The sequence below is a fragment of the Octopus bimaculoides genome, chromosome 8 (genome assembly GCF_046866305.1).
Source record: "Octopus bimaculoides isolate indiv1 chromosome 8, ASM4686630v1, whole genome shotgun sequence".
Lineage (NCBI taxonomy): Eukaryota > Metazoa > Mollusca > Cephalopoda > Octopoda > Octopodidae > Octopus > Octopus bimaculoides.
This window is the reverse complement of record NC_142935.1, coordinates 86,836,843-86,849,271: the sequence shown is the minus strand read 5'-3', so window position 1 is coordinate 86,849,271 and position 12,429 is coordinate 86,836,843. Positions and strand designations below refer to the sequence as shown.

General features: G+C 37.9%; 1 protein-coding gene across 3 annotated transcripts in view; it reads right to left on the bottom strand.

Annotated features, from left to right (window-relative positions):
- The window catches only part of LOC106872404 (ATP-dependent DNA helicase PIF1), a 43,079-nt gene that overhangs the window by 19,256 nt on the left and 11,394 nt on the right, over positions 1–12,429 (bottom strand). For all 3 annotated transcript variants that reach the window (XM_089356753.1, XM_089356752.1, XM_089356754.1), the window contains exons 3-7: positions 11,283–11,583; positions 8,272–8,361; positions 5,686–5,839; positions 4,627–4,741; positions 1,814–1,920 (exon numbers count right to left, since the gene is read on the bottom strand). In XM_089356753.1, the coding sequence (XP_089212879.1) occupies positions 1,814–1,920; positions 4,627–4,741; positions 5,686–5,839; positions 8,272–8,361; positions 11,283–11,583 (767 nt within the window). The remainder of the gene's footprint in view (positions 1–1,813; positions 1,921–4,626; positions 4,742–5,685; positions 5,840–8,271; positions 8,362–11,282; positions 11,584–12,429) is intronic.

Below are 12,429 nucleotides of genomic sequence, written 5' to 3'. Positions count from 1 at the left end.
TCAGTCATTTGACTGCAGTCATGCTGGGACACAGCTCTGAAGGGTTTTAGTCAAATAAATCGACCCCAGGACTTATTCCTTTAAGCCTGAGGTCAATTACACATGCTTACATCCCCACTAAGTTAAAGGGATGTAAACACACCACCTCCGGTTGCCAAGCAGGGTGGTAATGAAACAAACACAGGCACACACACACACACACACACATTTTTATTAATATTTAGCAGAAGTAACAGAATGACTCAAGGCCTGAAAGTTTCATGCGTTGGCACTTATCAAACTAGTTGCAGGTCGAAGACTTGTGAGTTTGTATAGCTGATGATAAATATATATATACACACACACACACATATATACAACAGGCTTCTTTCAGTTTCCAGCTACCAAATTCAGTCACAAAGCATTGATCAGCCCAAGGCTACAGTAAAAGACATTTGCCCAAGATGTCATGTAGTGGGACTGAACACAGAATCATGTGGTTGCGAAGCAAGCTTCTTACCACACAGCCGCACCTGTGCCTATATATGTGTTTTTTTTTTTTCAAGTTCCACCTTTCTTTTTTAATGTCAGTAGCCAATTAGCTTGTCTACAGCAAGAAACCTGTTCAGTTCTGGCCCATCGTTCATACTTTATCCCCTCATCTTCTAGCATTAAGCTGCTTCCCCTTCCATTGTAACCCCACTCAGTCGAGAGAGACCTTAGTCTTGTAAGCTGTGTGATAACATCATTTGTGGTGGTGGCATGATAAAAACACCCAGTACAAGCTGTAAAATGGTTGGCATTAGGAATGGCATCTGTCCATAGAAACCATACTTAAACTGATACTAGAGCACAATGCAGTCTTTGGACCCACCATTCAATCCATACCAGCATGGAACAAGAACATTAAATGATGATACAGAGGAAAGATATAAATGACATCTAATCCAACAAGAGCATTTAAAGATTGTTTTCAGCCTTATGCTGTTAAATAGATGACACATAGGCAAGATACATTTCACTTTGGATAAGATGCTGAACTATCAAAATGCAATTTCGCCAGGTAATAGTTCTCCACTGCTGGATAAGTTTTACAAAAGTCTGGAAATGAATGACACAGCTTGTATGAAGGTGATGCGTGTTTGTAGCTATAGCAAGAGGCCAAGACAAGGAGGCACAAACATACATTTGGTGGGCTTCTTCAAGTTTCTATCTATCAAACCCATTCCCAAGGCTTTGGCTGGTGAAAAAAGAGAAGAAAATGAGGGATGAAGAAATGGAGGGGGAGGAGCGTGGTGGTGGTGGTGGTGATGATGATGATGAGGAGGAGGAGGAGGAGGAGGAGGAGGAGGAAGAGGAGGATTTCTAACATAGATACCAAAGGACAGAAATACTGTAGGGAAGTAGTGGGAAAGCAACAATTAATTTAATTGACCACAGTATATGACTGGTATTTATTTTATAGATTTCTGGATGAAGAAAGGCAAAGTTTTGAATTCAAAACAAAGCTTAGCTAAATACTGCAGCGTATTTGTCTAGCATTCCACTGACTATGATACACCACCACCACCACTGCCACTATTATCTTTCCTTATCATTCCATTGAAGGTGTCTCTATGCAGTCATTCCTCTTGCTAGAAACAGTGGTCAGATCTCCCTAAAATCACATACAACAATCATGAAAAATGGATACAGACATATTAGATAATGTGGTTCTAGATATAGAAAAAGACAAGATGCTCATGGCTGGAATATCATTAATCATAGGTTGGGACAATCAGAGATGACCTAGGGTTAAACAACAACAATAACAACTACGATTACAGCAACTTACAATCCTTTCCTGATATTCTGAAGAATGTCAATAAATTTTGGATCATCTTGTCGTTTGATTTCTGTGAGTTCTAGATTAACGTTGATACATTTCCGCCAGGCAGGTGACTGGGAAAGAAGTGAAGAAAGAAGGAGAAATAAATCACAAGCCAGACAATGAGTCAAATAGTTAAGTCTCCAGTTAAGAAGCATATTTTAATTAATTGGTAATATTTTTACATATGCGGCTTGGTTTGGCTTCATGCTCTTGCTTGATGAGGCTGGAGACATTTCAAGTTAGTGGTCCCGGAGGTGTCATCATGTGTAGAACCAACCAGTTCCACCAGTGTTCCCCATTGCTGACATTCCCATGCCAGCCCCTCTGCATCCTCCAAGGTGACGTTGACCTCTGGAAATCTTCCCCAATTACATCCAGCCATCTGATGCAGGGCCTGCCATGAGGCCTCTTCCAGCCTACAGCTGTTGCATCAAATGAGAGTAAAACACTGGTAGGATGATCTAACAAGAGACAGAAGACATGTCCGTATGAGTGCAGGTGATAGATAGCTATGAGTCAGAAGGCTGCGGGTTGATGTTCAATAAATTTATACAATCATCATTGTTTTCAAATACACTTTTCCATGCTTGTACAAGTTGGATGGAATTCACTAAGGAATATTTTCTATGGCTGGACGCCCTTCTTGTTGCCAGCCCTCACCTATTTTTAAGTAAGATAATACTGCTCTGAGGTAAGGAGTAAAGTAATACTTTTCCATGTTCTCAAAGAAGACTGGAGATGAAGGACATCATCTGTATAAAAGTGCTGTGCATTTACCATTATTATGAGATGCCAAGACAAGGAGATTGTAACACGTGACTCCCATATATATATATATATATATATATATATATATATATATGTATACATGCATACATGTGTGTGTGTGTATATATATATATATATATATATGCATATACACATAATTAAGGGATCAGCAACAGTTGCTTCATACCGAAATTTAGAAATAGCAGTTAAAATGCTAATTCTACTACTAAAATAAATCTCCAGCAGATAGCAATACTTGTAACTCACAAAGGCAAAGCAAGAAGAAAAAATATCGAAACTAACCAGTCTTAGTCAATCATAGACGCGTTTCTGGATCAGAATAGTGAAAAAATTCATTTCCGTCATCAGTATGATATTCTAGGTTATAAATTTGAAAATGCTGGCAAAAACCATGTATGCTCAACCAGGCAACATCGTGCATCACATAAGAAAAGCAGCATTTCCGAATTTATATATACGAGTCAGTCCATATCCATCCTCAAGAATCACCATGTGCGTCACAAGCAATACCGCAGAAAATCTACGGTTTACTATCAGGGAGTGAATAATCATTACAGATATAGGGTAAAGGATTATTAATTTATTAATAAATTAATAATTAATAATTTTTAAAAGAACTTTTTGTATAAGTTCTTTACCGATAATGGTTTTTTACATACCGAACTACTTGGTAAAAATTAGCATGGAAAGCAGACATTAAACGATGATGATAATGATGTATATGTATATATGTGTATGTGTGTATATATATATATATATATATGTATGTATATCATCATCGTTTAACGTCCGCTTTCCATGCTAGCATAGGTTGGACGATTTGACTGAGGACTGGTGAACCGGATGGCTACACCAGGCTCCAATCTGATCTGGCAGAGCTTCTACAGTTGGATGCTCTCCCTAACGCCAACCACTCCGAGAGTGTAGTGGGTGCTTTTACGTGCCACCGGCACGAGGGCCAGTCTCACGGTATTGGCAATGGCCACGTTCAAAATGGTGTTTTTTACGTGCCACCTGCACAGGAGCCAGTCCAGTGGCACTGGCAACGATGTACATGTACATGTATATATATATATATATATATAAAGAATAAAAAGTTTTGAATGGCACAACAATGCACTATATCACAAAAAAATGGACTATACACCTGCTGCAATTTAGCCATCTATAATCCAATGATACTTCGGAACACAACTCCATCCTCAGACATTCCTAGATGGAATCGCTTCTATAATCTATATTACAGCAGTGACTCCATCCAAGAATATCTGAAGAAAGAACTGCACTCTGAAACATCATCAGACCATAGATAGCTAAATCACAACAGGTACATAGTCCACCTCTTGTACTATAGTGCATTGACGTTAAACGATGATGATGGTGATGGCTTAGCCGGCCAAAACCTTGAAGTAATTGTCAATACTATTTTTGTTAAAATACTCTCTACTCACTGTCTACCAAATCAATTTACAGGACTTGAGTTGGCCTGGAACTACATTAGAAGACATTTGCCTAAGGTGCCATACAGTAAGATTGAACTTGAAACCATTGTTTTTTGCAGATTTACTATTTTAATAAAGAAACTCCTCCTTCACTAAAACATCACATCTGTGAAGTATATTTAGTCTACAGTTATCGGTAACATGTAACCCTCTTTGAATTTCGGCTTTTTGTTATCTTTTTCCAACACATAAGCTGGAACTAAGTTGCATCGTTTTGCATCATTAAACAGACAAGTGTTACATCGTGTTCCAGATAGGGAGCCAGTTTATCATACATAAATTTTCTCATGAATTTCTGTCAACTTTAAAGTGCTATTACTCCTACATCTAGTGGTGAATTATAACCCAAAGTGGTACCTGCATACAACTAGACAGATTGGGCCATTTGAGGTAAGTATTATGAGACAGAACATGATCTAATCTTGCAACCTGACTGATAACAAATTCACCTCAAAAACTCAAAAATTTGACTGAAAACTATCTGACCTGGAAGCAAAATTTCTTTTTATCGGCTTTCTTGGTAACAGGAGGCAACTGCAAGAAATCTCCACAGACAATGACTTGAATGCCACCAAATGGTTTGTCATTTCTGCGAATTAACCTGCAATGGAGGAGTAAAGAATCACATTTTAACAATATATTCTGATATAAACATCAAAGTATTTTCAAACGGGTAGAGACAGAAAATACATGGGCACCCAGTTTTGAATTCCTCTGTTATGACCTGGAGGACTATAATGAATACAAGTGGGCTGAGAACTAAGCCCTGGTGAACCCCTACCTGTACACTAAATTCATCACTGTATTCATGGATGACTCTCACCTTAGTGACAGCACCACTGTACATGGCTTGTACAAATCTAACAAGCCACTCCTCTACTCCTAACTTCCTTAGAGACCACCATATAACAGAGCAGAGAACTCTGTTGAAAGCTTTCTCCAGGTCGATGAAGGCTAAGTACAATGGCTTACTTTTGGCCGAGTACTTTTATATATATGCATTAATCTTCTCTGCCCACTATTCCTGGGAGGGTTATGAGATGCCCTGATCACTGAGCTTCACACCCTGTTGAATAATGTTACTCCAGAAATCCTTTGGAAGAATCCAATTTTGACTGCTCATATTTACAATCATACACTTCCAGTTATTACCCAACATCTATGACCATAGGTCACTTATGATCTGTGTGTGTGTGTGTGTGTGTGTTTGTTATGCTGTTACTTGTTTCAGTCATTTGACTGCAGACATGCTGGAGCATTACCTTAACGGGTTTTTCTTAGTCGCAGAAATCAACCACAGGAATTATTCTTTGTAAGCCTAGTACTTATTCTATCGTTTTTTTGTTTTTTTTTGCTGAACTGCTGGTTACGGGGACATAACCACACCAAGATTGGTTGTCCCAGACCCAGACACAAAGACACACATATAAATATATACACATATATATTTTTTTATTGGCTTTAACCATCCTAATGTGGCCTTCTTAGAGTACTGATATTGAAAAATAGATATAAAACAAACAAGAAAGAAAGAAATTTCCTCACCGAGCTATTGCTTCTAATTTATCAAAGTAATCTCTGTGTACCATGGATACTTCATCAATTATCAAATGATGACATTTCATCCAGTTCTGTTTGACAGATGGTCTGTTTGCTAGTTGCACACATTGTTCCAATGGACCATTTCCAGAACCAATTCCTATAAACAGAAAGATAAACATGAAAAACAGTATGTTGTTATTGCTCATTTGAGTATAGAGGTGTGGTGGAGAATCATGAAAGGATTCAGAAAAGTTTTTGATGGCATTTTGTGGTATTCAATAATGAGGAAAAAAAAAACCATATTTGACTTTGGCTGAAAACCACATTTGAGAGAAAGGAGGAGGATGTAAATGATTTCTGTTCTTGAATGGGTTTTTCTCTACAGAGCTGAACTTTCAATACTCAATTTGATAATAAGGATTTCTAACATACACGGATACAAGTTTCAGAGATAGGCATGGTTGGTTATACTGACACTTAGTATGTGACAAGGGTTTATTTTATCAACACTGGAAGAATCATAGTCAAACTTAACCCTAACAGGAATTGAACTCAGAACATAAAGAGATATATCTTTACATAACTAAACCTCATTTGGCATTTTGTCAGCTGCTCTACCAATTCTACTAATCCAAAACCCTTTTGATAACTATAATATAGAGTATCCATGAATTACCTTTACAACTTTTACACTTCAAATTGTGAAGGTAATTTATGGACATCCTGAACAGCAAAAGCAGTAATATTTTAAAACTGCTAATTCTGTCATATATATGTATGCATATGCACATATACATACATACACTTGATGAGCTTCTTTCAGTTTCCATCTACCAAATCCTAAGGCTTTGGTCAGTCTGGGGCAATAGTAGAAAACACTTGCCCAAGGTGCCAAGCAATGAGACTGAACCTGGAACCATGTGGTTACGGAGCAAACTTCTTAACTACTTAGAGCCCTGCTTGAAAAATTATATATTTAATACACTGCAGCCTTTTAAAATTTTGAACACAGCTCATTGACCTTAGGTCATGAACTGCTGGTTAAGGTCAAAATGTGTGTGTGTGTGTGTGTGCATGTGTGTTGCTGTTAAGTCCTAAATCAAATCTAACTCAACAAGTCTACAATGTAAGATATTCCAGCAATGACCATTCCATTATATTTTTAGATGTAGTACATCTCAGAGTACACTATCAGTATGTCTTTATTTATTTAAAACAGGAAGGTTATGGTACAGCACCCACATCAGTGGCAATTTGTAAAAAGGAGAAAATGTCACCCCTTCTGCCCATAGACTGAGGTGGTACCTTGGGCAAGTACTAGCAACTCCTTAGCCTCCCATGACAGGGATATGGTAAAGACATCAGCAACAGGACATTGGATAACCGACAAGGCTGAGGAGTCCTAGAATAACAATTTGCTGGTTATTGTGGCCAAGTGAACGATCTTCACCACCAGACAAAAGTTAGGTATCAACTTGCAAGTGAGCTGCAACTGTAGCGTAGCCTCATTGTTAACCATGCTCATTGCACTCTTGTACACTATTTGGTACTTGACATGGAGGCCCAGAAAGGCAGTCTAGTGGGGGCGGGGGCCAACTGCCTAATTCACTGTTCAAAAGTGGTTTTTTTTTCTGAACAGAATCATCAACATTGACCTATGATGGACAGCCAATGATGAAGGTACCATTTGAGAGAGATTCAGCTGTTATGTCTAGCAGCTAAGAAACCACTTAGTGGCTCTTTCATTGGCTCAAGCAGCATGTGTTATGAACGTGTGTTAGTGAGCAACCTGTATTAGGTAACCGTATAATTATATCTCAACCATTGTCTCATATAGATATCTGGGTAGCTATGAACAAGTTATCACTGGGTAGAAGTTGTTTCCTGTGGTGTATCTGAGTGTTCTGACAGCCATCCATCCATGACATCACTGCTGACTCAACATGGAAGGTTGAGAGATCAAGCTATGCTGAGTACAATCAAGTTAATTACATGAGCCTCCATGACTGGAGGTATCCATCAATGGGAGATTATACCTATTGACCTCACATAAAAATAAGACTAGTCCAGTTCCTATTCTGACCACTACCACGATGCCCTCCAACTGGAGAAGCTGAACGGAAGGAAACCAAGCTAATAAAGCACTTGTTATTTATGCAGAGCTACTACTGCTTACTACTCTGTGGTGTCTATAGTTAGGCAGACTGAATCCATTGGAGAACTAAATATTTTGGCTGATGACACATTATAATACTGATGATAGGATATGAACCAGTAAGCTCTTGGCTGGTTGTCCAACAGTCCTACTGACTTTGCCACACACTCACTTATAAACAACCCTACCTTATCCTTATCCTCACAAAAAAAAAAAAAAATCACCAATATATAATTGCTTAACCTCTTAGAAACAGCAGTCAAATATCTCCCAGAGTTCGCTCTACCATTTTTAGAAATGTATGAAAAATAGAATTGCTTGATAGGGACTGATCTGTGGCTGCTCTACTACTACTACTACTATTACTACAGCAGCAGAAATCAATAACCACAACAAAAACAAATAAAAAGAGTAAAGAAACACTGATACTTTACCAGCAAAGGCATGGAGAGTAATTCCACCTATATAGCAGGCAGCTACACCTGTGCTTGCTGTGGCAAATGTGTGATCTGGGGGCAGAGCACCTACAATGTAAGGCAATGTTTGTTTATTCAGCAGGTTTTTCCTTTTTATACTTTCATTTTATTGTTGCATGTGAAAAAGAACAGTTTCTCTTCAGAGACATGAGTAAAAGAATTTGGTTCAGAGATGACTAAGTGTGTTGTAGTTGGTGTTTCTATACTTCAATTGTTGGATAGTGTGTGAGCAAGAGAAATTTCAAAACAAGCACAAGCACACACACACATACAAAATTCTAATGAAAGAATCCAGTGTTAAAGATATCTCAAAGAATCTTAAACTAAGCACACACTCATGTATATCCATGTAATCTACATGTTTACATGTTCTAATGGATGAGCCCATATATTAAAGATGTCTAGAGGAACCTTGACAACTTCCCTCTCACATACACTCACATAGTCCACATGTTCTGATGGAGGAGTCTAGTTGTTAAGAAGTTCAATAAGAACCTTGAATTAAGTCAAGACAAGTCATATTGTTCCCATCTCAGCTATTGAGACACTTGAGTTTTATTTACCAATCTTTCCCACTCTTTTTAGTCTGGGGCTTTGCAAGCCCTAACCAATCTAGTATGGAATTAAATATTGTTATAACCTCCATTCAAATATGTCATTGAGTTTACTAAACTTAGTGGTACCCGTCTCCTCCCTACAATATGGGTGTCATTGACTCTTAAAGAGTTCATCCACCTTTGACAAGTTTTATTTTAAAATTTTAAAATCTACTGTGTACCCACACATTTTCCTCACAGAACATAGTCAACAGGGAGCAGGTTTAGTATTGGTTTACATTTCGTTTAAGCATTGGGACTCAGGAAATAATTACATTTTTTGACAATACATTGGTAACTATTTTTACTTTATTTGTGAAGTTACAACACAAGCAACCTAATATTCAAAGTAGAGGCCATTGTGTTGCACCGTCTGAAGCCATCTTTCTGCCAGTTCTTTGATCCCACATTGGTACCAGCTCTTGTCCTTCAAGGCAAAGAACTCCTTCACTGAAGCTTCCACCTCCTGCACTGTGAGTGCAGGAAATGAGCCATGAATTGGAACAAGTAATAATCCGAGGGAGCTAGATCTGGACTATATGCTGGGTGTGGCATCAGTTCAATTCTATCAAGTTCCTGGAGTTTATTCTGGGTCATCCGGAGGTCTTGCATTGTCTTGCTACAAAAGAGCTCACTTTCAGTGAACCAATGCCAGGTATTTTTGCCACACAATGGCACATATCCACTCCAGCTGTTCAGAGTACAGGTTGGCATTGATGGTTCAGCAATCCGGAACAAATTCGTAGTGAATTATCCCCTCATAATTCCCCCAGATGCAATGCATCACCTTGCCTTCAAAACGCCAGTGTTTAGTGACACGTTCTGGAAGCTGGCCCTTGCTTAACCACTGTTTGTTTCCAGTGCTCATGTGAAAGAGTTCTTCACCATGAAGGACAAGAACAGGTATCAGTATGGGATCAAACAACTGGCAGAAAAGTAAGGTCATTGTGTTGCACTGTCTGACAGTGTAGCATGATGGCCTCTATTTTGAATATTAGGCTGTTTTTGTTGTAACTTGACAAATAAAGAAAATAGGTTACCAAAATATTACAAAACTTCTGACTCAATACAATAGCTGTAAACAATTCTCAGTGAAAGAATTACTTAAAAGAAGTGGACATTCTCAAAAAAACTAGAACAGGTATATCCACTGTAAAGGTGTTGAGTATTTGACATGCTTCATAGCTGCTACACAATTCATCATCATCATTTAATGTTCATAAGTTTTGAATCCTGTAATAGGCATTACTTCTAGGAAAGATACATTATTATTTCTAATTAGCTTAGTCTGCTTGGCTGAAAAAGCAGTTTGCTTACTTTTTTTTTTGAAGTTTCCATAATTACTGATAGAAAAGATATCACAAAATAAAACCTTCCTCAACTGAATGTCTTCATGGCTTTAGCAAAAATGACAGGTTCTACTTTTACTCCATCACTCAAAAACTATGAGCAGTAAAGATATCAGGATTTTAAACTTTGCCACCATCACCATTGTTTTAATATCTACTTTTCCATGCTTGTGTGAGTCAAACAAGAATATGTTGGAGCAGAGATTTCTACAGCTGGATGCTTATCTTTTCACCACCTTCCACTTGTTTCAAAGTAAGGTAATAATCTTTTTATCCATCAAAGAACAAACAACCTAGAAATATCTACTTGGAGAACTGGAAGTAAACAACACTGTATGACTGAGCTTTCTGTTTGCAAAGATCATGCAACTTGTCAAGACATGTTGAGAATCCCAGACATGTTTTCATGGTGGATTGCAAGCTGACAAGGCTATTGTTTGCAAACCAGTGAACACATGTGAAGTTTTTGTTTACCAAATCCACTTACAAAGCTTTGGCTGCCAACCTGAAGTTATACTAGAAGATACTTGCCCAAGGTGCCAAGCAGTTGGACTGAATCTGAAACCATGTGGTTAGGAAGCAAACTAACCACACTCTGACATTAACATGCTGTTACCATCATCATCATTTAATGCCTACTTTTCCATACTTGTATGTGTTGGAGGCAGATTTTTTACAACTGGATGCCCTTCGCCAGCCCTCACTTGTCTACAATGAAGGTAATATTTTACCTTGGCTAGAGATGCTTTTCCTGGAAGACTACAAATGAATGACATTGCTTATATGACAGTGATATTCATTTATAATGTATTTATACATACATACAACAGGCTTCTTTCAGTTTTTGCTTATCAAATCCATTCACAAGACTTTGGTTACCCCAGAGCTGTGGTAGAAGACACTTGCCCAAGGTGTCATGCAGTGGAACTGAGCTTGGGACTACATGGTTGGGAAGCAAGCTTCTTCCTATGAAACCATGACTGCACTTATGCAAAATGGTTTTTAAACAATGACATAAACTTACCAATAATTCTACGGAGAAGAAAAGATTTACCAGTTCCAGCACTACCAGTAAAGAACACATTCTCCCCATTAATAACAATATCAAGAACCTTCCTTTGTTCTTTGGTTAATTTAAAAGGCTGTAATATTCTCTGCTTGGAAAGCTGGATCTCTCTATACTGCTTCATCTGTGGTTGGTTTTCTTTATCACTTTCACAATGTTGCCTCTTTGATTTTGGCGTTGAATCTAAACATTTGTCATTGTCATTAATAGGGAGACCTTTTGCAAATTTCAAATCTTTTAGGGTCAATGGACTGATTTCCTAAAAAAAGAAAAAAAAACACACACACCCTAATTAAATATTAATTTTTTTGTGTTTTGTCTTGAGTGAATGGAAAAAATAATATTTCATGATGGTTTTATAGATGTCTGCGATTTGGTGGTGATTGTGATTGTGCTTGTAGTGGCAAAGACTGTATCAGATGGAATTTACAGCAGCAAAACATTGAGTCACTCCATATTCAAGAACACTTTCTTTCTTAGTACTTTTACTGATATGTAGGTGATGTGGAAGTGTTGTGTTAGGGCAGTAAATGAAATCTCTATCATCATCATCGTTTAACGTCCGCTTTCCATGCTAGCATGGGTTGGACGATTTGACTGAGGACTGGTGAAACCGGATGGCAACACCAGGCTCCAATCTAAATTTGGCAGAGTTTCTACAGCTGGATGCCCTTCCTAACGCCAACCACTCAGAGAGTGTAGTAGGTGCTTTTACGTGTCACCTGTATGTCCATTTATATTGTGGCACAGTCCATCAGGAGCCAACTAATAGGGGTGTTCTACTTCCACACAACAGAAAGCTAAGGAAAAAAGTCTGAGCCCTTTTGCTACCATATTGCTTTTGATTTACACTGCTTTGCTCTAATTAATTTAGAAAATAAAGTATTTATTGAAATAAATTTGTCGTCATTAAGCTAGAGGTTGATATATAAATTAATGTGTAATTTTGATGAGAGATTTTACTTTAGATCGTTTATAAAAAATGTATTTGTATCAGAGAGTCAGGGGCAGTTTCAAACAGATTGGTGTGCTAGTAGCTCAATCTCCCTCAAATGGATACAAGCATGAGAAGAAATGTAGTTCTAACTTCTGCTAGATTTAAATT